At 57.1% G+C, this 22,244-nt stretch overlaps 1 protein-coding gene and 1 long non-coding RNA gene across 16 annotated transcripts in view; one reads left to right on the top strand and one right to left on the bottom strand.

Annotated features, from left to right (window-relative positions):
* LOC309643048 overlaps positions 1 to 10,130 on the bottom strand; it is a 161,693-nt gene extending 151,563 nt beyond the window's left edge. Inside the window, exon 1 of one of the 2 annotated variants that reach the window (XR_014253505.1) lies at positions 8,070 to 10,130. This is a non-coding gene — a long non-coding RNA (uncharacterized lncRNA). The remainder of the gene's footprint in view (positions 1 to 8,069) is intronic. The other variant, XR_014253506.1, reaches the window with a different exon arrangement.
* Positions 134 to 22,244, top strand: part of PAX2 (paired box 2) — a 94,509-nt gene continuing 72,398 nt past the window's right edge. For 2 of the 14 annotated variants that reach the window (XM_082425224.1, XM_082425228.1), the window contains exons 1-3: positions 14,008 to 15,092; positions 18,602 to 18,767; positions 19,502 to 19,699. In XM_082425224.1, coding sequence (XP_082281350.1) covers positions 15,050 to 15,092; positions 18,602 to 18,767; positions 19,502 to 19,699 — 407 coding nt within the window. In that variant the 5' untranslated portion in view covers positions 14,008 to 15,049. Of the gene's footprint in view, positions 4,301 to 7,709; positions 7,728 to 12,498; positions 12,587 to 12,659; positions 13,877 to 14,000; positions 15,093 to 18,598; positions 18,768 to 19,501; positions 19,700 to 22,244 lie in introns of those variants that run through there. The other 12 variants (XM_082425223.1, XM_082425227.1, XM_082425218.1 and 9 more) reach the window with 11 other exon arrangements.

Here is a 22,244-nt window from a genome sequence, read left to right as displayed (position 1 = left end):
CTTGGCAGGGCCCTGGCGGATAGCCCCGCCGCTGCCCGGGCCGGGCCTTCCGGGGCGCCGGGCCCGTCCCCTCACTACTGCGTCGGGCCGCGCTGGGCTTGGAGGCCCTAGTTCAGGGCTGCCTGCCGCTCGCCGAGCCGTCCTCTACACTCTCAGCCTTTCTAGCTTACTTCCCTCCAGCCCTCGCCCCCGGTTAGCTCTCTCCCCCGCCCGCCTCGCCGGCTCCATCTCTGGCCAGGCTGCCTCTGTCTCTCCCTATCTCTCTGTCTCTGTCTCTCTTGTTTGTTTCATCGCGGGGACACTGATTGCGCCTTATGAAGTTCTAACTGGTTTTGTGTCAGGAAGATCTTTCTCGCTGCTACCCAGCCTGGCGTGACGGATTAAACATCAACTAGTTAAATAAAAATTAATATCAACTGCCTCCTAACTTCTAATGTCATGTTGTTTATAACTAATGAACTGATTAGGGGATAAACACATCACGGAGACATTCAGCTCTCCTGCCTGGGCTCCGCAGCTGCCCTGTGCCCACTCCCCAGCACTGCCCGCCAGCTGCCAGGCCAGGAGGAGGGCGGGGGCTGGAGGAGCTGCCAGCTCCCGGGGGCTTGCTCCTCTGCCCACCTTGCACTCTTTCTCTCTTTCTCTTTCCCTTCCTCTGTACATTTCTTTTTCCCCTTCTTTCTTTCTTCTTCCTTTCTCCCTTGCATTCTTCTCTGTCCTCTGCAAAGAACAGCCCATCAGACTGACTCCGCGTTGTGTGTGTGTGTCTGTCTGTCTGTCTCTCTCTCTGATAGTCTGGCCCCCCAACCCCCCTTTCTCTATGGGAGTCCCTACCTCTCTCTTCCCACTTCTCCACCCTCATTTGCATTCATTCCTCCCGTAGCACAAAGTGTAATGACTAAAAGCATCCTTGTGACTGGGCTTCTGACCTGCTACAAAGCAGGAGGCTGCAACCTCTCCCTCAGCACTTTGTGAAAGACTGACACCCCCTCCCCAGTTATTTAGGGGAAAAGGGAGTGAGCTAGAATAAGCGAGGTTGTGTTTTCTATTTCTCCTGTATTCAATCTGGAAGGGGGTGGAGAAAATAAAAGTGATTTTTAAAACTTTCACCTCTCCTCTTGTACCAGAAGCAATTAATACAGGTTCGAGTGCTAAATTTAATTTTCAAGGAAAGAAAAACTACTCTGGTGTCTTTCCTCCAGGGGCTTCAGAGCCCTCTTCACACACATCCACCTCGCCAGCCAGCCCCAGCCTGACCTGAGTGGCCTCCTGCAGGGCCCTTTTCCTAAAGATACTTAAACCAAATCACAATTGTCATCATGACAACAATAAGGCAGGAAAGCGAGTAATCACAGACCTGGCCCCGGTGATTTTTTTTTTCCCTAGGAAGCCACAACGTTTTAACTTGGTTTGCCCTGGACCGCAGTGTCTGACAAGACAATAACAACAGAAAAAGCTTTTAAAACCAATTTAGCACACGTGAAAATGTAATTCTAATGAAGAATCAATAGGCTGGCGGATCATTTTTCCTGGGACTCCTTGGAGAACCTGAGAGAGACTTTCAATCAATGGGGTGGGCAATGAGCAGAAGGGCCCTGAGAGGCAGTGTGGGACAAGGGTGAGGGCTGGGAGACAAAGAGAAGCACAACCTAAGGGAGGAGGCTGGAGGGAGGCTGAGGTGCAGGGCCTGCCCTTTGACTGGCATCACTTTGCAGGTTTCCAGAGTCCCCAAGGCTCCAAAAGTATCAGAGTCAAGAGCTAAGAAAGCTCCTTCCTCCTCTTGGTCCCACTGGTATTCGACAGGCTGCTTAGCACAATGGCCTCAGCTGCCTTCCCCTGGGCCTAGGCCCCAGCCCTGGCACTGCCCCAACCCTGGGCCCTGTGTTCAGGTAACTGTGACAAGCTGGCTCAGGAGCAGCAGGGACACTGAGCTGAGTCTGTGAGTGTCCCCAGTTCAAAACACCTGGTTCCCCAGTGGGTGCCTCCCTGCTATGTGTGTGTGTGGAATGCTGGGTCTCAACTCCTGTTTCTGAAAACACAGGAACAAGAGCAATGAATATGTCTGTGGTCGCACTTCACATTTTATCAATCACTTCCACCCAAGTTTCTCAAGAGAAAACTGTGAGAAGGGCAAGGATTATAGCCACTATTTTAAAGCAGTGGTAACAAAGGCACAAAGAGCCCTGCAGTGGAGGTGTGACTCAGCAGGTCATGGCCCATGTGTGTGGTTCTGAGGAGGTGACAGAGAGGCTAACTATGTGTGTGAACATCTCACGTGGTGTGTGTAATGGAATAACCACATGAGAATGTGGTGTGTATATGTGTGTGTGTGACTAGAGTTTCATTTATGCACATTGCTCTCCTATCCTTGTCCTTGGGAATGGTGTTCTGTGTATAACAAAAAGCAAAAACTTTTTTTTTTTACTTTTAGGTTTCCATACTCTTACATTGGAAAATCATTGTTTGATTTTTAAAAAGAAGTAAAAAAGCAAAGAAACACGAGCGAAGTCTGATGTTTTAAATCACATATTGGTAAGACAGTAATTTGGTCATGATTTCCCTGAAAGAGTAGAGATTCATGTTCCTGTGGGAAGATTTTAAAAATTTAAGTTGGGGAAGGGAATTTCCTGGCAGTCCAGTGGTTAGGACTCCAAGCTTTCACTGCCGAGGGCCCTGGTTCAATCCCTGGTCAGTGAACTAAGTTCCTGCAAGATGCACGTGGCCAAAAAGAAATAATTTAAGTTGGGGAACCATGATAAGGGTTTTGCCTCTGGGTGCCTGTGCCTCTCCAGTCCCGAGCTGCACAATTTATCTGAAGGAACTTCAGCTGAAGTGTCTGAGATTCCCAGGGAAGAGCTTCCATTCCTAACCTAAGCTGGCTCAGTAGGTCCTGTGGACCTGGGCGTTGACCCTTGCTTTGGTGCCTTTCTGCCTGAGGCCTGGAGGTGTATGTGCAGGAGATGGGGCCAGCCACAGACCCCTGCCTGCACACTGGGGTTTACCCAGCACTTTCCTTGACGGCCTCCCAGTGTTACTCAGCATGTGGGAGCAAGGCTGCATGAGAGTGGGAGGCCCAGAGCAAGTGAGTGCGAGTGTAAAGTGGGGCAGCTGAGAAAGGGGTACGTGGGGTGGTAGAAGTGGGAGCAGTTGTGCTTGAGAGGTGTGTGAGTGTGTGAGAAGGAGGAGTACAAGAAGGTGGGTATGAGCAAAGTGGTGTTATGAGAGGTTTGAGGGAGAACTTGTGACAAAGGTGTGAGAGGTGTAAATTCCAGATTGGGAGAGCACGATGTGGGACAAAGCTCAAGTGAGCCTTTGATCAGGGATGAAAGCATGAGTGTGCTTGGAGGAGGTGTGAATCTAAGGGTCCAAGAGACTTGGAGTGAGAGGACCAGAATATTGTGGAATGGTGTGGTTCAAATGGGTGGGCCTCTCAGCATGGCCAAGCCGGGGAGGGGTCTGGTAATTCTCCCTTTCCTCAGGGCCTGTGTCATCTCCTTAAGGCAAGGAAGCCAGGATTTTTTCCTTTTATTCTGAATTTTTAAAAAAGGAAGGAAGGGAGGGAGGGAGGAAGGAAGGAAGGGAAAGAAGAGAAAAGAAAAGGAAAGAATTTGGAGCAGGAGAGGCTTGTGAGGGATTTATTGAGCAGTTCCACAATGTACTGGCGACAGGGAATGACTATGTTGCCCAAGAAAGTTGGGGTGCGTCTGTAGGAATCTTGGAAACATGGGCTGAGATCCGGGCGTGTGTGTCAGGCTGTGGAGCAAGTGCTGGTGGAGAAAGTAGCAGGGGGCGAGCGCTGAGAGTCATGGGGAAGGGGAGCGCACAAAGTTGGGGAGAGCATGAGAGTGAAGACGCCCCTGCTTGTGAAGCTGTCGACTGTTGGGAGCGAGTGACAGCGAGGAAGAGGGGGTGGGGTGAGAGGGTGCGCGGGAGTCTAGGCTGGGGATTCGGTCTCTGGGTGCCTGCGGCAGCGCGGCGGCGGCTTGCCTGCGGCGGGCTCGGAGCCGGGGTGCGTGTGCGCGCGTGTGCGCGGGGCAGAGAGCCCGGGGCTCCTGGACGCGTGGCTGTGCCTCAGCGCTGCCGGCTGGGTGAGCGCGGGCGCGAGCGGAACGCACAGCCGAGGCGGCGGGCAGCCCGGGTTATCTGAGCCGCTCGGTCTTGGGTGACTGCGCCCAGATCTCGAGGCGGCGGCGGCAAAGGCGAGACGCGCTGGCGGGCCGCGGAGGAGCCGAGAAGCGAAACCCAGGCCCAGACGGCAGAGGCGGGGAGTAAAGCATGGAACAGCTCGCGGGCCGGGCAGGTAAGAGCGAGGAGGACCCGTCGGCGCCACAGGCAAGGGGGGTGCGGGTGACCGAGAGGCATGGGAGCGGCCAAGTCGAGGGACCCCACTCCTCTTTCCTTCTGTGCTTGCCTGGCGGCGGGGCTGGGGACTGGGGCTCTATGGCCTCTTCCCGCCGCTGAGGCCTCCTCCGGGCCTTCCAGCCCAGTGTCCTCTGAATCAACTAAAAACTTTCCACCCAGAAAACGTGAGTTTTACAACTTCTGTTGGTCACTTTGCAGAACCTGGGCTTTGCTCTCTTTTGTGCATTTAGGACTTTATCTTTCCACTTTCCTTCAGTGTAAAAATATTTTGCCTGACTTCCTCCAAGTTGGGAGCACTGGGAAGGCCTTAGTTTCTAGTGGGGATGGAGTGTGGTTGCATGTGCATGTGTGCTAGTGGGTGGGGACAGGCTGTGTGCACAAGTCTGTGTGCACATGTGTGAGGGCCTTGTGTATTTGAGTATGAACCAAAGTGTAAGCACTGGTGTAGATAATGCAAGTGGAGAGAAGGCTGCTCCCCAAATAAACGACTCAAGGGAGGCCTGGGGCAAGAGGAGGGATGGCAGGCCCCAGGGAACCCGAGTGGGGAGGAGAATCTGAAGCTGCTAAGGGAGTGGAAGGCTGCTCTCTCTCTTTTTTTCCCCTCCACCCCTCCCTCAGGCCTGCCAACTCCACTCCATCTGCCCACTAGGTGTCCTGGTGTAGCTCAGGGGTGGGAAGCCAGGGACCCAAGTTTAGTTTTGTATTGCTGGGGAGGGAGAGGGTCGGATCAGGTTTCCCAGAGTTTTTCAAATAATACCACAGAGGTCAAGGACTAACTCCAGGCCCCTTTTGCCTCACTCCTCTCCTTCTCCAAATAGCCTTCCTCCTCTCCCTCCTCCCCCCAACCCCTACCAGCTCAGGCTCTAGTTCTTTCAACAGATAATCCAGTTTCCACCCTCAGTACTGCCCTTCCTGTAGCTTCTTGGCCTAGTCCCTTGGCTGCCTCCATTCCCCCTTGGGGGCCTTGTCCTCACTGGGGAATCTGGGCCTCCAGGAGTGTCAACTGTCACCTCCTGGGCTTTTAGGGATCTGGGCCACCCCTCCACATCAGAGGTTTAAGTAGGGAGATCAATAGCAAACAGTTGTAATGATCTAATTAATTATGGCAAAATTAAAAGCGAGTACAAAATCAATCTCTGATGGTGTTGAAGATGGAATTCAATTGAGAGCCCATCTGTGCACCCCCTCGACCGTATAAATACGCAGCCCAAGGACAGACCTAATGGCTGGGCCTTCCTGGGAACCTCTTTCCCCCTTTCTTCCTCTCCTGCACAGGGTTTCTCTCTCCCTCACTCTGCCTGAATCTATTTTGACTCCTGCCGCCTCCTGACCCCACCCCTCCTTCCTTCCCCGTCCTGTCTGCTCAGGCTCCTGACACTCCCACTTTGCCATTTGCCCTCTTGGAAGGCGGCTCTCACTGCTTCGCAGGCCTGAGGTGTGTGAACCTTGTTCCCAGTCCCTGCAAATCTGCCGGAAGACCAGCCAGGCCCTCTCCCCAGCGCCTCGGAAAGAGACGGAAGAGCGGTGGGGGCATCCTTGAGCACCTGTCCGGGCTCTCATCCCAAGTTTCCTGGCGCTCAGGATACTCCACAAGGGACGAGGGCGCTTACCCAGGGGCGCCTGCGCCTACCTGCGTCTGCCCGGGGAGCTGCTCTCCCGGCGCGCTTGGCCGGGCGGCCGGGAAGAGCAGCTGCGCACTGCACTCCGTTTCCCTTCCCTCCTTTCCCCGCTTTTGCGGGGATCAAACTCCCGCCAGCCCAGCCGGGGCTTGGGGAAATGTGGGGAGGAGCTGTGGAACTGGGCAGGGCTGGGTCTGAGAGAAGGAAACCTCCGTTCCCTTCCAAGCCGCCTTCCATCGTTTTTTCACAGCCCCCCTCCGGCCCCTCGGCCCTCACCTCTTTCCTATACACTTCTGGCCGGGGCACAGGTCCCCCGGGGACCCTGCGTGCCCCAGAGGGCCCCCGTGCCCCTTTTATACCCATCCAGCTTGTTCAAAATGACAATGACATGCGCGCTCGAGCGAGCGTGCGTGCCTCGCGGACGCCCTGGTGCAACCTCCGCAGCCGGGTTTGCGAAGGATGCGGGTTTTATTTAGTCTCGCTGAGCCCGTTCGGGAACAGCGAAGACCAGGAAAAAGCGAGGGAAAGGGTAAGAGAAGAGAATTGGCTACCAGGTCAGTTGTGGTCTTTGGCCATCGACGCCTCTACTCCCAGCACCATAAAAATAAGCCCTTTATTTGATGACCTTCCTTTTACTCCACTGGCCTGTCCCAGCTGGCTCTCTGCTTCCCTGTCGCTGGTCCCCTGCCTCTCCCTCCTGGGGCCCTGGGCCCACACTGAGTTCCCAAGGATCTTTATGCCCTCGGAGACCCCTCCCTATTCCCTTGTCCTGCCGCCGGGTCCTCAGGGCCTGGGGGAGACACAGCCCTACGCCTCCCCCGCCCTCTTTTGCCAGGCCTCCTCACCCCGTTATTAATTGCTGTGTTGACCTGCAGGATTGATTGGAGGCCACGCTGGAAGAGGCTGCAGAGGCCTTGGCCTCAGTGCAGCCTCGGCTGAGGGCAGAGAGGGGAGGGGGAGGTGTGGATATGGGCCCTGAACTCCTATCTCAGCCCCGCCTGGGACACAGCTGTTTGCCTAGACACTCACTCCACCCCGCTCACACACACCTTTACACACCCTCACAACACTCACACACTCACATGATCCCTTCAAGAGGCATTCAGCCCCCAAGGAGACACATCAGAAATTCTCCTTAATCGATTTAGAAATTGAAAGAGGCTTCCTCCCTCCATCATTCATTCTCTTCACTATATTCGTTATCCGCGGGTCTAGACTTCACGACCGGCCTGTTCAGAGAGAGCAGAGCGAACTACTGGGACCTGAGCTTTTTTTCTGTCCGAGATTGACTTTGCATCTCCCCCCCGGCCAGGAACAGTTGCAGAAAGTTAAGAAATAATCCTGGATTCGAGTAACCCTTAAAGTCTCAAACCAAAGCACTTTTTCCAGAAAGAGCCCGTGCCCTGACTCATGAGAGATTCGGTTAAGCCCTTTTGTTTCAAGTTCGGGGGATGGACGGCTCTGGACTGCGGAAAGTGGAGGGTGGAGGCTTGCAGCAGCGTGGGGCAGGGGTCTAACCCAAAAGCAAAGGCCCTCCCCGTCCCTCCCCTCCCCTCCCCTCCCCTCCCCTCCCCCTCTTCCCTAAACCTTGTCGCGCGCGCGCACACACAGACACACACACGGCCCCAGAGCCACAGCAACACCCCTCTGCCCGGATCTCAGGCCACAGGCCCTATGGCCAGCAACCCAAGCGGCCAGCAACCCAAGCGATAGTGAGCCCCTGGGACGTCCCGGCTCCAGGCCGAGGTGGGCGGAGGCGGGAGGAGTAGACAAACCTCGGCCGCTCCCCAGAGAGACCCCTTTTCTTTGGTTCTCTCCCTGTCTCATCAGCCCCTCTCGACACCCCCCGTGATCCTCTCTCTCCTACCCCCCCGTGATCCCCTCTCCCCTACCCCCCCGTGATCCCCTCTCCCCTACCCCCCCGTGATCCCCTCTCCCCTACCCGCCCCCCCCCGTGATCCCCTCTCCCCTCCGCTCCGGTCCTTTGTCTCCGGCCAATTCGCGGCGCCGAACAGCCTGGCCCCCGCCTGGGCGGCCCTGCCCCTCGCTTCCCTGTTTGGCTGGCGGGGCTCCCCCTGCCTTCCTTACCCGCTCCCGGCTCTGGCGCGTTCTCCGCCTGCTCCTCACGTCCGCACAGCAGCTGGGAGAGGAGGCAGGGAGGGCGGGCGCGCCGCGGACGGATCCGAGAGAGTAGATTTGGTGCTTGCTCGCAACTCCGGGAAAACTCAGCCCGCCCCCTACAACTATTCCTCAGCGACGCAGAGCCGCGCGCCCTCTCCCGCGTTTGGCCCTTTCCTTTCCTTGTACATTGGCGGTGGCTATTTCGCTTCCCCTGGTCTGCCCAGCATCTGAAGTTGCGCTCCCCCTGCCCTGCACTCCGTCCCGTTTCAGCTGCCCCATGCTACCGTCTGCCCCCTTCCTCCGCAGCCCCCTTCTTCGCGGTGGCAGTGGAGGGTAGCGCTGGGGACGTTGGAGGCCCGCCGGCACTGTCTCCCTTCATCGGCCAGGTCAGGCTCAGGGCTCAGGGCCTGGCTGAGAAGAGGGTTAATTATTACTCGCACGGACCCTCAGCCTCACTGGGACTCTCTCTCCCTTGGGGAGGAAGGGAGGGGGCAGTTAGCCAGGTGGGGACCTCGGCTTGGCCTAAACCAGCCTCTTCGGTCCTTCCAGAGACAAGTGCCTTCTCCGGTCCCGCAGCGCCTTTCGCATCCCTTTCTTTTCCTCCTCTCTCCCCTCTTCCACACCTCCCCTTGGTCAGGCCTCTCCCCACCATCTCATCTGCGCTCTGGCTTTGGCAGGTTGACTGCAGGTCCTGGGAGGACCAACTTTCTTTGTTTGGAACCGAACTGGACGGGATTTCCTTCCCCAAGTCTCCACCAACGGGCCAGCTCCTCCCAACGGTTTTGGCCTACTGGCCCAAAGGCGACCGCGCCTGAGGCCACAATTAACCCGGGTGTCGCAGGGGGCGGGGTGGTATTTAACTGATTCTCTAGCAGTTGCGGTGGTGCAGTGGGACGAGGGGCGCAAGAAGTGGGAGTGGAAGAGTGGCAGGAAAGAGACAGAGAGCAGAGTGATGAACATGGACAGGGTGTGGTATCGACAACGGAAAGAAAATAAGTCCGAAAGGGAGGAACACAGAAAGGAAGGCAGTGAGGAATCCTCTAGTTACCTTTATAGGGTAGAAGTTGGATGGAAAAAACCACCCCCTGCCCTGCCTAAGTGCCCAAATCCCTCCCTTCCCTCTTTGTGGATGGTTAAGGGTTCAGAAAGTTAGGCACTTATTCCTTTATGTACTATAGTAATATTTGGTTTTTTAAATGCTTTCCTATTGGCTAGCTCCACGGAGAGGCAAGACAGGTGTAATTATCACTATTTTACAGGTAAGAAAATTGAAGCTCAAAGAGGCAAAGGGACTGTGCATGTGGAGGCTATTGCTCCTTCCCTGGGCTTTGGACTGAGTGGCCCCTTTAGCTGTGCAGAGGTCCATAAGTGTGTGTGGGGGGAGGCTGTGTCCAGGAGTACCAGAGCCTCACTGGGCCTCTTGCGCCCCCCTCACCTCCTTCTAGCTTTTTCTCTGTTGGACAGAGCCCTCCACTCCTACCCTATAGATTGCTGGCCCAGTTTCTCCTGACTTGACCATTTTTTTCTGCTCCCCAGTCGGGTGGCCCACCGGTGGCAGCCACCTGGCAGGCCCGTGCGGCTAAGAGGCCGCTTTGGTGGCCAAGTGGCTTGCATTGTCGTTTCCCCTCAAAGGAGCTGTGAAGGGCCGGCAGGTCGCTAGGACCTCATGTGAGGAGAAGCCGGGTTAAAGGAGGAGGGGCCGGGGAAGATGAAGGCGCAGCACGTGCGCCCGGCCTCCTCAGGACCAACAGACAGAGCGGGCGGGGCCAGCCGGGAGTTAGGCCCCCCGGGCTTCACGCAGGGAGCCCAAATATTGGGAACAAAAGCGGGAAAAGAAGAGTGAGAGCGGGAGGGAGCGAGGGAGGGAGCGAGGGAGGGAGCGAGGAAGCAGAAATTAGGGGGTCTTAGATGAAAAAAAGAAAGTAGCTTTAGGGGGAATGTGCCGTGGAGTGTGAAATTGCAGCCCATGGTGCTCCATATTGTACCAGAAGCTCTTCCAAAAAAAAAAAAAAAAAAAACCATCCTCCAACGTGACCAGAGGGCTAGGAAGGGGGAGGGGCGGGGAGAGAATGGGGAGGAGGAGGGGAAAGGGCCGGCCGGGCTGGAGCCGGTCAGGGCGAGCTGGAGAGGGGCCAGCATGCGTGCGCCGGCTGCTTGGGACCTGGTCGCTGAGAGAATGCGCCCCGGGGTGCACACCGGGACCCTGGGGCGAGTGGGCTGCAGCTGTCCCGGACTTGGACTGTCAGACAAACTTTTTTTTCTTTTTCTTTTTTTCTGGTGGTGGTGACTTCCAAAACTGGGAATAATTCTGAAAAAAAGCTTGGCTGTGGAGCTGCTGCTCTGCTCTACCCTCTGCTCTTCCCTCCTCCGTTTCTGCTTTTCTTCCCTTTGGACTTGTTTTTCCCCCCTTGGTTCTAAACAGCTTTCCCCGCCCTGAACTTTAATGCGTTTAATTTGGTCCGCGCTGTGGGGAGCATTTCCTAGGGAGATACATTTAATTTCGGAATTTCTAATCCCCTCCCTCAGAGCCCTGGCCCTGGCTCCCCTTGCCACTCCCCGGGAGGTGGAAGGAGTGGAAGGAGGAAGGCTGGCCCAGGCCACCAGGGAGGGGCTTGGCTGGGATGCTCCCCGGGCCCCCACCAGGCGCCCCAGTCCCCCGCCCCCTCTCAGCCCAGCCGCCTTCCTCAACTGCTCCAGGTCAGGCGCCTGGGGCCCCAGGTCAGGGCCCTGCCTGCAGAGGGTAGGCAGCCAAGCCTCAGCTTTTCCTCCCAGGGTAGAAAGCACTGGGCCAGGGAATGGGAAAACGGAAAAGGAGCAGAAGGGTCGGGCAGGGAGAGGGTGCAATCGGGGGCACCGGAAAGGGTTTACCGAGCACTTCATGCACAGTCTGCCCAGAAATGCATTTGGGAGCTCAGGGTGCTAGTCGCTCTTGGCTTGGCTTGGGGTGCCTTTTCGTGTGTGTACTGTGGGGGAGGAGAGAGAAGCTCAATGGCGACCAAGGCCTCCCGGACACCTACACCCGACAAAGCAGACGGGAGACAACTGGAGAGCCTGGCGGCCGGAGCTCGTCAGAGAGGAAGGAGGCAAGGGCGGGGGTGCCCGGCGCCAGGCAAGCCTGGCAGGGAAGGGAGCGGAGAAGGTGAAGGAGCGGAGATCCACAAGAAAGATTTATTGGGCAGATCAGATGCACAGAGGCGGCTAATGAAGCAAATCCCGAGATGGGTATCAGAGCAACTCCCCAAAAGTTTATTTGCCTTTAAATTTCCGCAGCGAGGCGGGCGCCTTGTTTGAAGTGTAAATGCCCCTAGGTTGGGGGGTGGAAGGGCTGCTTTGAAAACACCAGAGAGAAAAGGTTCATTTAGAGGCAGACGGGAAAAGCAACCAACCCTGACAGGTCGGAGCCCGGGTTGTGTTTGGGGTTGGGTTGTTTTCTTTCTTTCTCTTTCTTTTCCTCTTTCCTCTTTCCTCTTCTTTCTTCTTTCCTTTTTTCCTTTCTGGCTTTTTTCTCCTCTACTAAGACTATAGGAGAAAAAAGGGAAGAACAGGAAAGGGAGCATCAGAGGGAGAGGCCAACACCTCTGGAGAGAAATCTGTAGGCCAGCCCTTCAGCCTGGAGCCCTGGGAGAAAGCTGAGTCTTGGCTAAAAGGGCTTCTAATCATCGGGGAGTATTGCTCTTTGATTTTCTAGACACTTGAACAGGCTGGAGCCAAGGAGGAAGCTGCCAGGGGCTGGCTTTGTGGGAGGGTGGATGTCCAGCTAATGCAGTGCTGAGGAAAGTGTCCCAGGAGCAGGGGGAGTGGGGTTCTGGAATCTCAGGGGCTACCTGGGAATTGGACTATCAATAGAAGTGTCTTCACTCCTCAGGGGGTACATGTGTAGTATAGGTGTGTGAGTGCAACTTCCAGCACACTTTGTGCACTAAGTCCTCTTCTTTACAAAACATGAAAATCCCTCTTGCTTAGTATGTAAAAAACGCCTGTTGTATGCACCCACACTTCTTCGTAGTATGTGTAACCTAGGGACATGTCTAGCTGATTCTAGAAAAATCTGAGTCTGTGTGTGGAGAGGGGTCCTGCCCACAGTCCAGTTTTTTCAAGAGTTCAGACTCCCTAAGACAACTTCCTAGACCAACATAGGGAGACCTGGGGCAAAGGCCTCCTTTGGTTCTGAGCTCCTCTCAGTAAGGACCCTTCCTCGATGGGGCCCCCTCATCCCAATTCTGGGTTAATTACCTCCCTGAAAGAAGCCCAAGGCTGAACCAGCTAATAACGCCTGAGAGCCCTTCGCTCCCAGGCCCAGGAGCCTTTTCCTTTAGGCTGCCCGGAACTGTTTTCCTTTTTCGCTCCCCACACCAAGTTAGTGCGTGTTCGTGGGGTTGTGAGGCCAAAGCAAACCCGGGAGCGCCATCTGCAGGTCTCGGGAGGAAGAGACTGACCTTTGGGGCTGGACCCTGCGCCTTCCACCTCCAGCCCGAGGGAACCAGGTTGGCCGCCCAAAGGAAGTGGGGGGGAGGGCTGGGAGGGAGGGGGCGGGGGAGGGGATTTTTCCTCCCAGAAATTACTTTGCAGGTGGATTAAGCGGATTGGGCTCCGGAGGATCCAGGAAGGAGAGCAAATGACAGGATCCCAGCGGATCCGGCCTCCTAAAGGGTGGAAAGCTCGGAACCCTGTCGGGCTGAACCTGGCCCGAACCCCGCCCGAGAATGAAGGGCGCTCTGAAAACCCAGGTGCAAGAGGCCCTGTAGGAGTTTCCTCCTGCCTGAGTTGGGCGGGTTCCGCCCCCCAACCTAGCTGCCGCCTGGGCGCCGGCCAGAGGGACAGCGGCGCGAGTCCGCGGCGCTTCTGCGGGCGCCAGGGTCGGCAGGCACGGGCTAGAGTCGCCTCGAGTACCGGCTGCTAGAGCGCAGCGCCGGCTTCCCTGAGCCGCCCTTTCGCAGACCCAGAAAGGGGAGGAGGAGGGAACGAAGGAGGGAGAGTTAAAACATCAGCTGAAGTGCCAAGATGATTTATGAGACGAGGGAAAATATTTCATAAAGATCTCTCGGATATTCTGTACTTAACCAGTTAGGAGACAAAGGGCTTCTCCTGTCTGGTGCGTGCGAGCGGACCTGAGCGAGCGAGGGAGCGAGTGCGTTGGAGGGCCGCGGAGGTTGGACCAGCGGTTCCGGCAGGAGCGGGTCCTGGCCGAGCGCGCTGCGCCTCCTGCGCTTGCTCTGGATCCGCCTAGCTGGCAGCGGGCGGCGCTCAGCCTCGTTCGCAGCCTCTTCTCCCCAGCCGGGGAGAGCGAGCCGAGCCTCGGTCTCCCGCGTCCTCTGCCGCCAGCGACCAGTCGTTCTGCACTGTCTCCCCAAGCCCCCTCCCCGGCTACCCGAGGGTCCAGGAGCCAAGTCCCCGGGCTCTCGCACCGTCCGTTGGGTCCCACTGAGGCAGGTGGGTCCCCGCCGGAGGTCTCCAGCTCGATTCTAAACCGAGCGTTCTGGGCTGTCCAGACCCCGTTAGGCAAGGGGACGAGGGAAGCCCTGCGCGCAGCCGTGCGTGGGACGAGAGAGGAAAAACTGCCGGACACTTTGCCCCGGAATGAGAATTGGGGGTATGTGGGTGGGGAGTTACCTCAGGAGGGACAGGCGAAAGGGAAGGACCAGAGAGAGGAAGGAAGAACCAGGAGGAACGGAAGGGAACTGAGAGCTGAGAGTAGGGGAGATAGGAGTAGGGTTGCGGACGAGCTCGGGGCCCCGTGGCTCATGCGGGCACTGGCCAGTGGATGGCAGGGCTGGGTGAGTTGGGACTTCGAGCCGGCTTCCAAACGTGGCGCGTTCTGCGACCCTCTGTTGTGGCCTGAATATTCATTAGACTGGCCGCTCTTTATCCTTATCTAACGTTTATCTTATCTGCGAGTTTCGTTTCTCAATGTAGTTTTAATCCCAGGCTCCTCTCCCCCCTCCCCCTGGCCCGCTCCCCTCCCCTCCCTCCCCCTCCCCCTCCCCCTTCACCCGCTCCTCCCTCCCTCCCTCTCTCCCTCCCTCTCTCCCTCCCTCCCGTTTCCCCCTCCCCTGCCCTCCCCTCGCCGGCACCGGAGTGACAGGCGCGGGGCCCTCCTCGCCGAAGCTCGGGGCTCCGGCGCTGGCGAATCACAGAGTGGTGGAATCTATTGCCTTTGTCTGACAAGTCATCCATCTCCCAGCGCGGGGAGAGGGAGGGGGTCTGGAGGGGGCTTTGCAGCTTTTAGAGAGACACACACCGGGAGCCGAGGCTCCAGTCTCCGGCCGAGTCTTCTCGCAAACGCAACCCACCTGGGGCCAGTCCAGTGCTGCCGGCGTCCCTCGGCTCCCTCCCTTCTTCCCTCCCTCCCGGCCCTTCGGCCGCGGCGGAGCGCGCCAGCCTTTTCCGGGGGCGGGGGCCCGGCTCGCGCTCTCCCCTCCCGAAGGCGCCCGCTCGGACATCCCGAGGATTGCTACTTCTTTGCCAACTTCGCCAACTCACCGGCACTTGGAGCGGCCCGGCTCCCCGCCCGGCGCCCTCGGGCCGCCCCTGCTCCACGGCTACTCCGACTGCCGCCTCTGGATGAACGGGTTCCAGGGGAGCTGAGCGAGCCGTCTCCCCCGCCCAGCCTCAGCCCCGGCCGCAGCTGCCGCGCGCGCCATGCGCCCCCAGGTCCCCCCGGCCCGGCCTTCCGCCCCGGGGCCGTTCTGCTGACCGCCCAGCCCCGCGCCCCGACGGTGGGAAGTTCCGGGCGCTGCGGTTGCAAGCTCCGGCAGGCCCGGGAGGAGTCCCCGCGGGGAGCGCAGCGCGGCGCCCCCCGCCCCCGAGCGCTCCGCCGCAGCCGGGAGCCCGCTCACTCCACCCCCCCCCCACACACCGTCCCTCCCTTTTTTCCTCAAGTCCTGAAGTTGAGTTTGAGAGGCGACACGGCGGCGGCGGCCGCGCTGCTCCCGCTCCTCTGTCTCCCCATGGATATGCACTGCAAAGCAGACCCCTTCTCCGCGATGCACCGTGAGTACCGGCGCCCTGCTCCTGCCCCAGCTCGGAGCACCCCGTCCCACCCTGTCCCGTCCTGGCGCGGCCCTGGCTCCTTACGCGCTCGGGTCCCATCTTGGAGGCCACCCTGGCTTCTCCTGGTCACCCCTTTCGTTCTTCCTCATTTCCCGGTGTTTCTAAAGCCTCCAGTTTCTCTCTCTTCTGCCTTATGTCATTCATACTTCTTCTACCTGTCTTCCTACCTCCCTGGTGCCCATCACCTTCCTTCCTTCCACCTGCTTTTTCTTAGGTAGTGGATCCACAGCCCCTGACCCTGGCTCCAACCACCCTACTCCCTGGCCACCCTCTTGACTGGAGCTGGGGGACTAATGGACAGGCAGTTTTCAGGGTTTTGTGTTGTGTTTTCTTTATCTTCTCTCTTTCTCTCTCTCTCTGCCTCCCCCTCCTCCCTCCCCTCATCTCTACCTTTCTGGAACTTAGAGTGTGGTGGTCCAGGAGGAGACTCCCAGCAAGGGCAGCCTCAGTGTCAGGACAATCAGGCTGAAGAGTGTGGGGGTGGGGTGCCCCCTTCTGACCCTCAGCTCCCAGCACCTCCTGGCCCTGCCAGCCCAGCCAAGGCTTCTTGTGGGCTGGTTTGAAATACTTCCTTCCTCTTTTTTTTTTCCTACCTTCCATCCTACTCCTTCCCCTCTTGTCCTGGAGTTGGGAGTCTGAGATTGGCAGGACGTGGTGGTCATCTTTCTCTGCCTCTCCCTGGGAGATGCTCTAAAAACAAAGAGGGATTCCAAGGAGAAATCGAAGTCTGTGAGAGATCACGTAGAAGAGCCTTCCAGGCGATCCCTGGGTAGAGCAAAGCTCGGCTTCTAGTTCTGGAGGCTCCTTGCTGGGCTCCCACTCTGTGGTAAGGATGGGCCAGCCAGTAACCTGGCCAGGGGATAGGAAAAGAGGGAGAAAAGGAGGGGGGAAGAACAAAAGGAAGGCAAATGCCAAAGCTGGGGAGAAAGGAGAGAGAAATCAAAACAAGGGGGAGGAAAGAAGAGCAAGAAAACAGAAAAAAATGTTACAGGAAAAAGGAGAAGGGGAGAAAAGAAATTTGAAACTAGGAAAAGAGAATTATTTTAATGAAATTTGAATTTATCTAATTCTTGTCATATGTCTTTAGCTTGGAAAACAATTCAGAGGTAATTTTTGTTTTTTGTTTTGTTTTGCCGGTTTCTTTTTTTGTTTTTTAAGATAAATAGATTCTAAATAGAAAACTTCCCCTCCTCTGTAGATTAATAATCAAGGATGATTTGTAACTTTTCACAGGGAAACTTTTTAGACCTGGCTTGGATCTGTGCTTCGGACAAGAGAGCCTAGGAGGGAGAGCTGTATTTTTCTCTAAGCATATATTTAGCGCATATACATATAAGGGAGCTTTAAAAAATACTCCTGTGACAAAATGTATTTCCCTAAATAATTTCCAAGCACAGGAAATCCGAGCCAGGGGCCTCCGGCTGCCGCGGGTTTCTGGGAGCCGAGCCTGAAATCCGGACTCCTTTTCGGAGGGAGTGGAACGGGGTACCACGCCGTCTTCGCCCAGCCCGCCGGCCTCCTGGCCTCGCTGCCTCTCCTCTCTTGCCGATTCCGCGGGGTATCTGCCGAGTCCTGGCCGCCCACTGGGTGCCACTTTGAAACCGAAAGGGTAGCAAGGCGAGCCGAAGGTGGTCGGAGGAAGGGAGAGACCGCGGCGCGGGCGGGCGGGCTGGCCGGCCAGCAGCGGCAGCCCGAGTCGGCGCCGGCGGCAGTGGCGCATTCCAGGCCCGACTCAGCACAGGTTCTCGGCCCCAGCCCTGGACTCCCGCCGTGCCCCCTTCCCTTACCCACCCCTTAGATTGGGGTCGAGGGGCCGGGCCCGGAGCCCGGGGAGGCTGAATTATTCATCTTTAATCTGCCCGCAGCTGCCGCCTTTTCATACCGGTAACGCGAGTTCTCCCGGGGCCTAAATTATTGATGGTCGGGTTTGGAGGGAGGGGAGGGGTGAGGAGCGGGGCTAGAGGTAGGGAGCCTAGCATGGATGAGGGGTAGAATAAGAGGCTCCGGCCTCCCCCAGCCTGTAGATCAGAGGCCTCTCCCCAGGGGTTTCGCCGGCCCCTATTCTCGGTCCCCCAGAAGGGAACCGGAGAGAAGCGAGTCGGGTGCAGATGTCCCCGCTTTCTCCGAAAGTCGCCTGAGGCTAGCAGGACAGGGACTGCAGGTTGCTGGCCCGGTCAGGTCGGACTCTGCCGCTAGAACTCTCTGCGGTTGGATTGCTCAGTAACTGCGGCTGCGGGTTGATAGCTTTGGGTGCAGGATTTCTAGACTGCTGTCAGCCAGGGAGAATGGGGCGCCAGGCAGCGTCCTCAGGCCTGGCATCCGTAGACCACCTCGGCTCCGAGGTTGGGAGCCTGCGCTGGAGTCAGGTTGGAGAACCAGCACCCTCCTCTTGCCCAAGAGAGCAAACGCCGTTGCTGCCCGGTTTCCTGAGTGGCTGCGGAGGTCTAAAAGGTCAGATGGACACGGGCTGGCTCGGGCTGGCTGCACAGGGTGCCCCGTGCGCCTTCAGCCTGCCTGGGCGACCTGTACCGTGCGTCCTGAGCAAGGCCGTGGGCCAGAAGCCTAGCGCAGCGCGGCAGGCGAACGAACCCAAGCAGCCTGCGTTCTGTGGCTGCTACCCCGGCACCTTGCAGCTCTCCACTGCCTCCCCATCTCCGAGCGCAGCAGATTCTGGGCCCCTGCCTCTTCAGCCTTTCCTCCTCCAGTTGGCTTTCTTTGAACTTTAAACACTACAGAGGCGAAGGGGAAATATGGCTCCCCAAATATCTAAAGATAGAAAACATAAAGGAAAGAAAAGCTCCCCATCAGAAAACAAAACAAAAACACGGAAAGAGGCAGGAAAACTCTAACTCCAATTAAAAATAAATACAAGGAAAGAGGTAGGGAGCAAAAGGGGGGGATGTCAGGGACTTAGGCCCTCTCTGTGCTTGGAGTCCTTACGTACAGAGTCAGCCGGACCAAACACCCCAGAATCATCCGCCTCCAAGCAGGCTCCTACAACTCCCTCTTGCCTGCGGCTCAGGCGGGATTCCGCACCGCTCTGGGTTCCGTCCTCTGCCCGGCCCTTCCTGTCCATTCTTCTCTACATTCTTTCCTGCTGGCATTAATTCCCACTGTGCTGTTTTTCTCCCCCTCTTCCCTTTTTTTCCCTCTCGCCCCGCTTCCCCATTCCTTCCCTCACTTTCTCCCTGGCGTCGCACCGGTCTTAGAGCCGCGTTCTTTCCCTGCCCTCCGCCCAGCATCTGCGCTTCCGCGTTTCTGCAGCTCCGCAGATTCCAGTCCCTAATCCTCTGCATTGTGGTCGGCGGCCTTCGTTCTCCCGCGAGTCCGGGAACATGCCCTTCCGCCCTGCCTGCTCCCTTTGCACGTCCTGGGTCGCGGACCCTGACTAATGGCCGGTCCCTGCTGTGTGTGGGGTGTTGTTTTTTTTTCTTGTCTCTCCCCAGCAGGGCACGGGGGTGTGAACCAGCTTGGGGGGGTGTTTGTGAATGGCAGGCCCCTGCCCGACGTGGTGAGGCAGCGCATCGTGGAGCTGGCCCACCAGGGTGTGCGGCCCTGCGACATCTCCCGGCAGCTGCGGGTCAGCCACGGCTGTGTCAGCAAAATCCTGGGCAGGTGAGAGCCTCGGAGCTGCCCCTGGGAGATGCCCTGTCTCCTTCCCCGTTTGGATAGCCCTGGGTCTCCAGCCGAGGGCTTGGCTAAAAGTCGAGGTCGCCAGTGGGAGAGGGAGGTCCCTGACTGGGGCTATCTGGAGAGCTGCTCCTTTTGGAGAGGGCACTCAGGTGGTGACTGTGGCCCCAGAAGCGAGGGTGGAGCAGGGCCATCCAGCACCTGCCCCGCTCCTGGGAGATAGCCTGATTCCAGTCTTCAGAAACGGAAGGACAGCTCTTCCCTTTGGAAGGGAGGGTTGGAGGAATAGGGTAGAAGGTAAAAATGGGTCCCCGAGAAGAGAAAAATCAGCTTGAGGAGGTAGAAGGTTGGTCCTGGTTCCCATAGGGTCCCTGTGCTCTGTGGGAAAGGTCTGGAGGCCTCCAAGTGCTGTTCCTCCTGCTCTTCCCAAATGAGGGGCCGGGCTTCCACTCCCAGGGGCATGGATTCCAGCTGCTGTGCGTGCAGCCTTTGGTATGGCCACCTCCAGGGAGGGAGCGTCCCTGGTGTCCCTCCCCTCATCCTCCACTGTGTCCCTGCCCTAGCCAAGTGGACTCTGGAAGCCGGTTCAGACACTCTGGGCCTTTTCCCTCCGTGCCACTGCCTCAGGCAGGAGAGTGGCTCAGCAGCTCCGGCGCCTGCAGCCCCCTGTCCCTGCCACCACCCGCTTCTCGCTGACCCTGCCGGTCTTCCCGGCGCAGGTACTACGAGACCGGCAGCATCAAGCCCGGAGTGATCGGCGGCTCCAAGCCCAAAGTGGCAACACCCAAAGTTGTGGACAAGATTGCTGAATACAAGCGACAGAATCCGACTATGTTCGCCTGGGAGATCCGGGACCGGCTCCTGGCGGAGGGCATCTGTGACAATGACACAGTGCCCAGCGTCTCTTCCATCAACAGGTGAGCAAGCCACGCCGGGCTGCAGGGTGGGGCTCCAGCTCCCAGCTCCTGCCAACCAGGGCTTCCCCCAGCACCGGTCTCGGTTCTTTCTTCGGCCTCTGCCTGCCCTTGCTCCTGCTCCCAGCTCCCAGGTCCTTTGGGCAGGGAGAGGGGACCTGGGAGGCAGAGAGATAGACAGACAGACAAGGCTGTCTCCAGCTCAGGGCTGGGTATTCCCTGCCAGGCTTCTCCCGCTGGCGTCCTGGAAATGAATCCAAGTGTTTGTGGTAATTAAGACTCCAAGATTACGCGCCTCGGTATCTAGAGACAATCACAGCCCACAACCGAAGCCTTTAAAATGACCAGTGTGTATTCATCGCCTCCAAACAGACTTCCCTTTCTAAAGGCATGCTCCCTTCGGCAGGGGCAGCCGCCTGTCCTGGCTCCCCCGCCATCCCTGCTGACTCCCACAAAGCTGGCCTCCCGGGAGCCCAGGCCTTGCTAGCCAGCTCCTCACAAATTTCCGGCCTATTACCACCAGTATCCAGGCCTGCAGAGCAAACGCCAACCACCAGCCAGCCATTGGCAGGGAGTAGAGGAGCTAGACCAGGAGTGGGATGCCAGGTCAGGAGGGAGAACTCTGGACCCTGAGACTGAACCTTAGGAGATGCCTCTAGCCACCTAGAGTACCTATGTCCAGGCCTAAGCCTGCACTGATGACAGCTCAGGCACAGGGGGACAACTCAGGCTGGATTCAGCTCCACATATAGTAGCACAAGATAGTCAGTCTCCCAATCTCCGAGCCACTCCAGTGTGCTCTCTGCGACCCGTGCACACTCCATGTATGTACCCCCCACCCCCGGCCAGTGTACACATGTGGCAGGTACAGCATATAACAAGAGCACTTGGACATGGGAACCCAAGATGGCTTTCCCATCACAGAACTGTACAACCTGATGTCAGCGGAGACCCTGTGCAAATTCCAGACAGCCTTGGCCAGCTTTTCTACCCCCGCCCCGCGCATTGTAGGGCAACACCCCAAACGAGAAGAAGGCTGAGGGTTTCATACCCTTGTTTTTCTTTACACTCTTCATAGGCTCATTATCAGGACAACTAATTATTCAGCTGGTGCCTTTTTCTGAAACTGGCATTACGTATCAAGGGTTTTTTTTAAAAAATATTTTGCAAATGAAATGGAATTATCCCAAATCATCCTGAAAACAGCAGGTAAAATTAACTGGTAGAATGTACCTTGGCTAAAGAAGATTCCCTCTGCCACACTCGTGCTGTAACGTACTGCGAGGCGACCCCAGAAATTATCCCAGTGTGTGCCATCTGTATTAAAATGGTTATTCAGTTATGAACAGGGTAACATAATACTGATCAGCTAATTATACACCCTCCGAAAATTCTCCAGCTCCCTGGGCCTGGCTCAGCTAGGTATTGAGAGCATAGCGGTTTGACATTCAGATACCTTCCAAAGGAGCTGGAGAAATTCTCCTGGTGGTTTGGGAGAGGAATGAGTCTTTTGCATTTAAAAGCCAGAGGAGGAGGCTGGGGAAGCTTTGGGGCTGGGGCAGGAGTGGCGGTGAGGGATGCGAAGGGGAGGAAGCATTGTCTCCTCTCAGCCTCTAGGCTGGCTACTGGTCTTGGGAGTGAGTTGGAACCGAGGTCTTGGGAGGAGAGCAGCCCTGCTGAGGAGCAATGTTGCTGGGACTGGGTGCTGGTGTTCTGGAGAACATTTGGTAGAAATCTTGTTGTTGTGATAGGATTTGCAAGCCGGGGGAGGAACCCAAGATATGTTCCGTCAAGGCAATGTGCTTCTCTTGATGTGTGGAGGATTGGAGCAATCAAGGCAGGTGTGGTGGCAGCACCTCTTGCCTAGCACCCTGTCTAGCACCCCTTCTCCCCCCTCTCCCCAACATATACCCCCTCACTGGCCGAGATGTTTTGGGAAGCTGGCTTATACAAAATTTGGGAATACTCTCATCCTGAAAAGCCGCGGAGAGCAGGGGACATGTGACCCCAGGATCAAGCTCCAGAGGCCTTGAGGTGCAGTCACCAGAACTGGGAGAAAGTAGAAGAGTGAGCTGCTAGTGGGATGAGAGTGGGAGAAAGAACGGCTTCAGCTTGACAGCTCTGACAGCAGCAGAATTTTCTCAACACGGAGCCCTATCACCTGAGGGGCACGGAGGCTACCTTTGGGTGTGGGAAAATAGCCATCTGTGGACAGGTGTTGCTGGAGATGGCAAGGGAGTGGGAGGAGAAGAACGGGGAAGCCACCGGCAGCATGGGCAGCCAGCCCTGGGTCTGCAGCTAGGCTTCCTGGCTGGCTTTGTCAACAAGGCACAGTCAGGGTATTCTTGGTTTTGCTTTGGGACAGAATTCTACCGTGACTCATACTTTGGAAAGAATTCTGGGGGCTTCCCAGTGTGCTGCCGAGTCAGGACTGGAGGGGTGCATCTGGGCCCATGCCCTTAGCGTCATCCCTCTAGGTGCTTTGCTCTGAAGGGGAGGGTTTATCTGAGATGCGTTACTTCAACCCTAAAACCTGCTAAAAGCGGGA

This window comes from Balaenoptera physalus (assembly GCF_965194825.1).
Source record: "Balaenoptera physalus genome assembly, chromosome: 14".
NCBI classification, from domain to species: Eukaryota; Metazoa; Chordata; class Mammalia; order Artiodactyla; family Balaenopteridae; genus Balaenoptera; species Balaenoptera physalus.
Note: the sequence above shows the minus strand (reverse complement) of the source record. Positions and strands in the feature narration are given on the sequence as shown.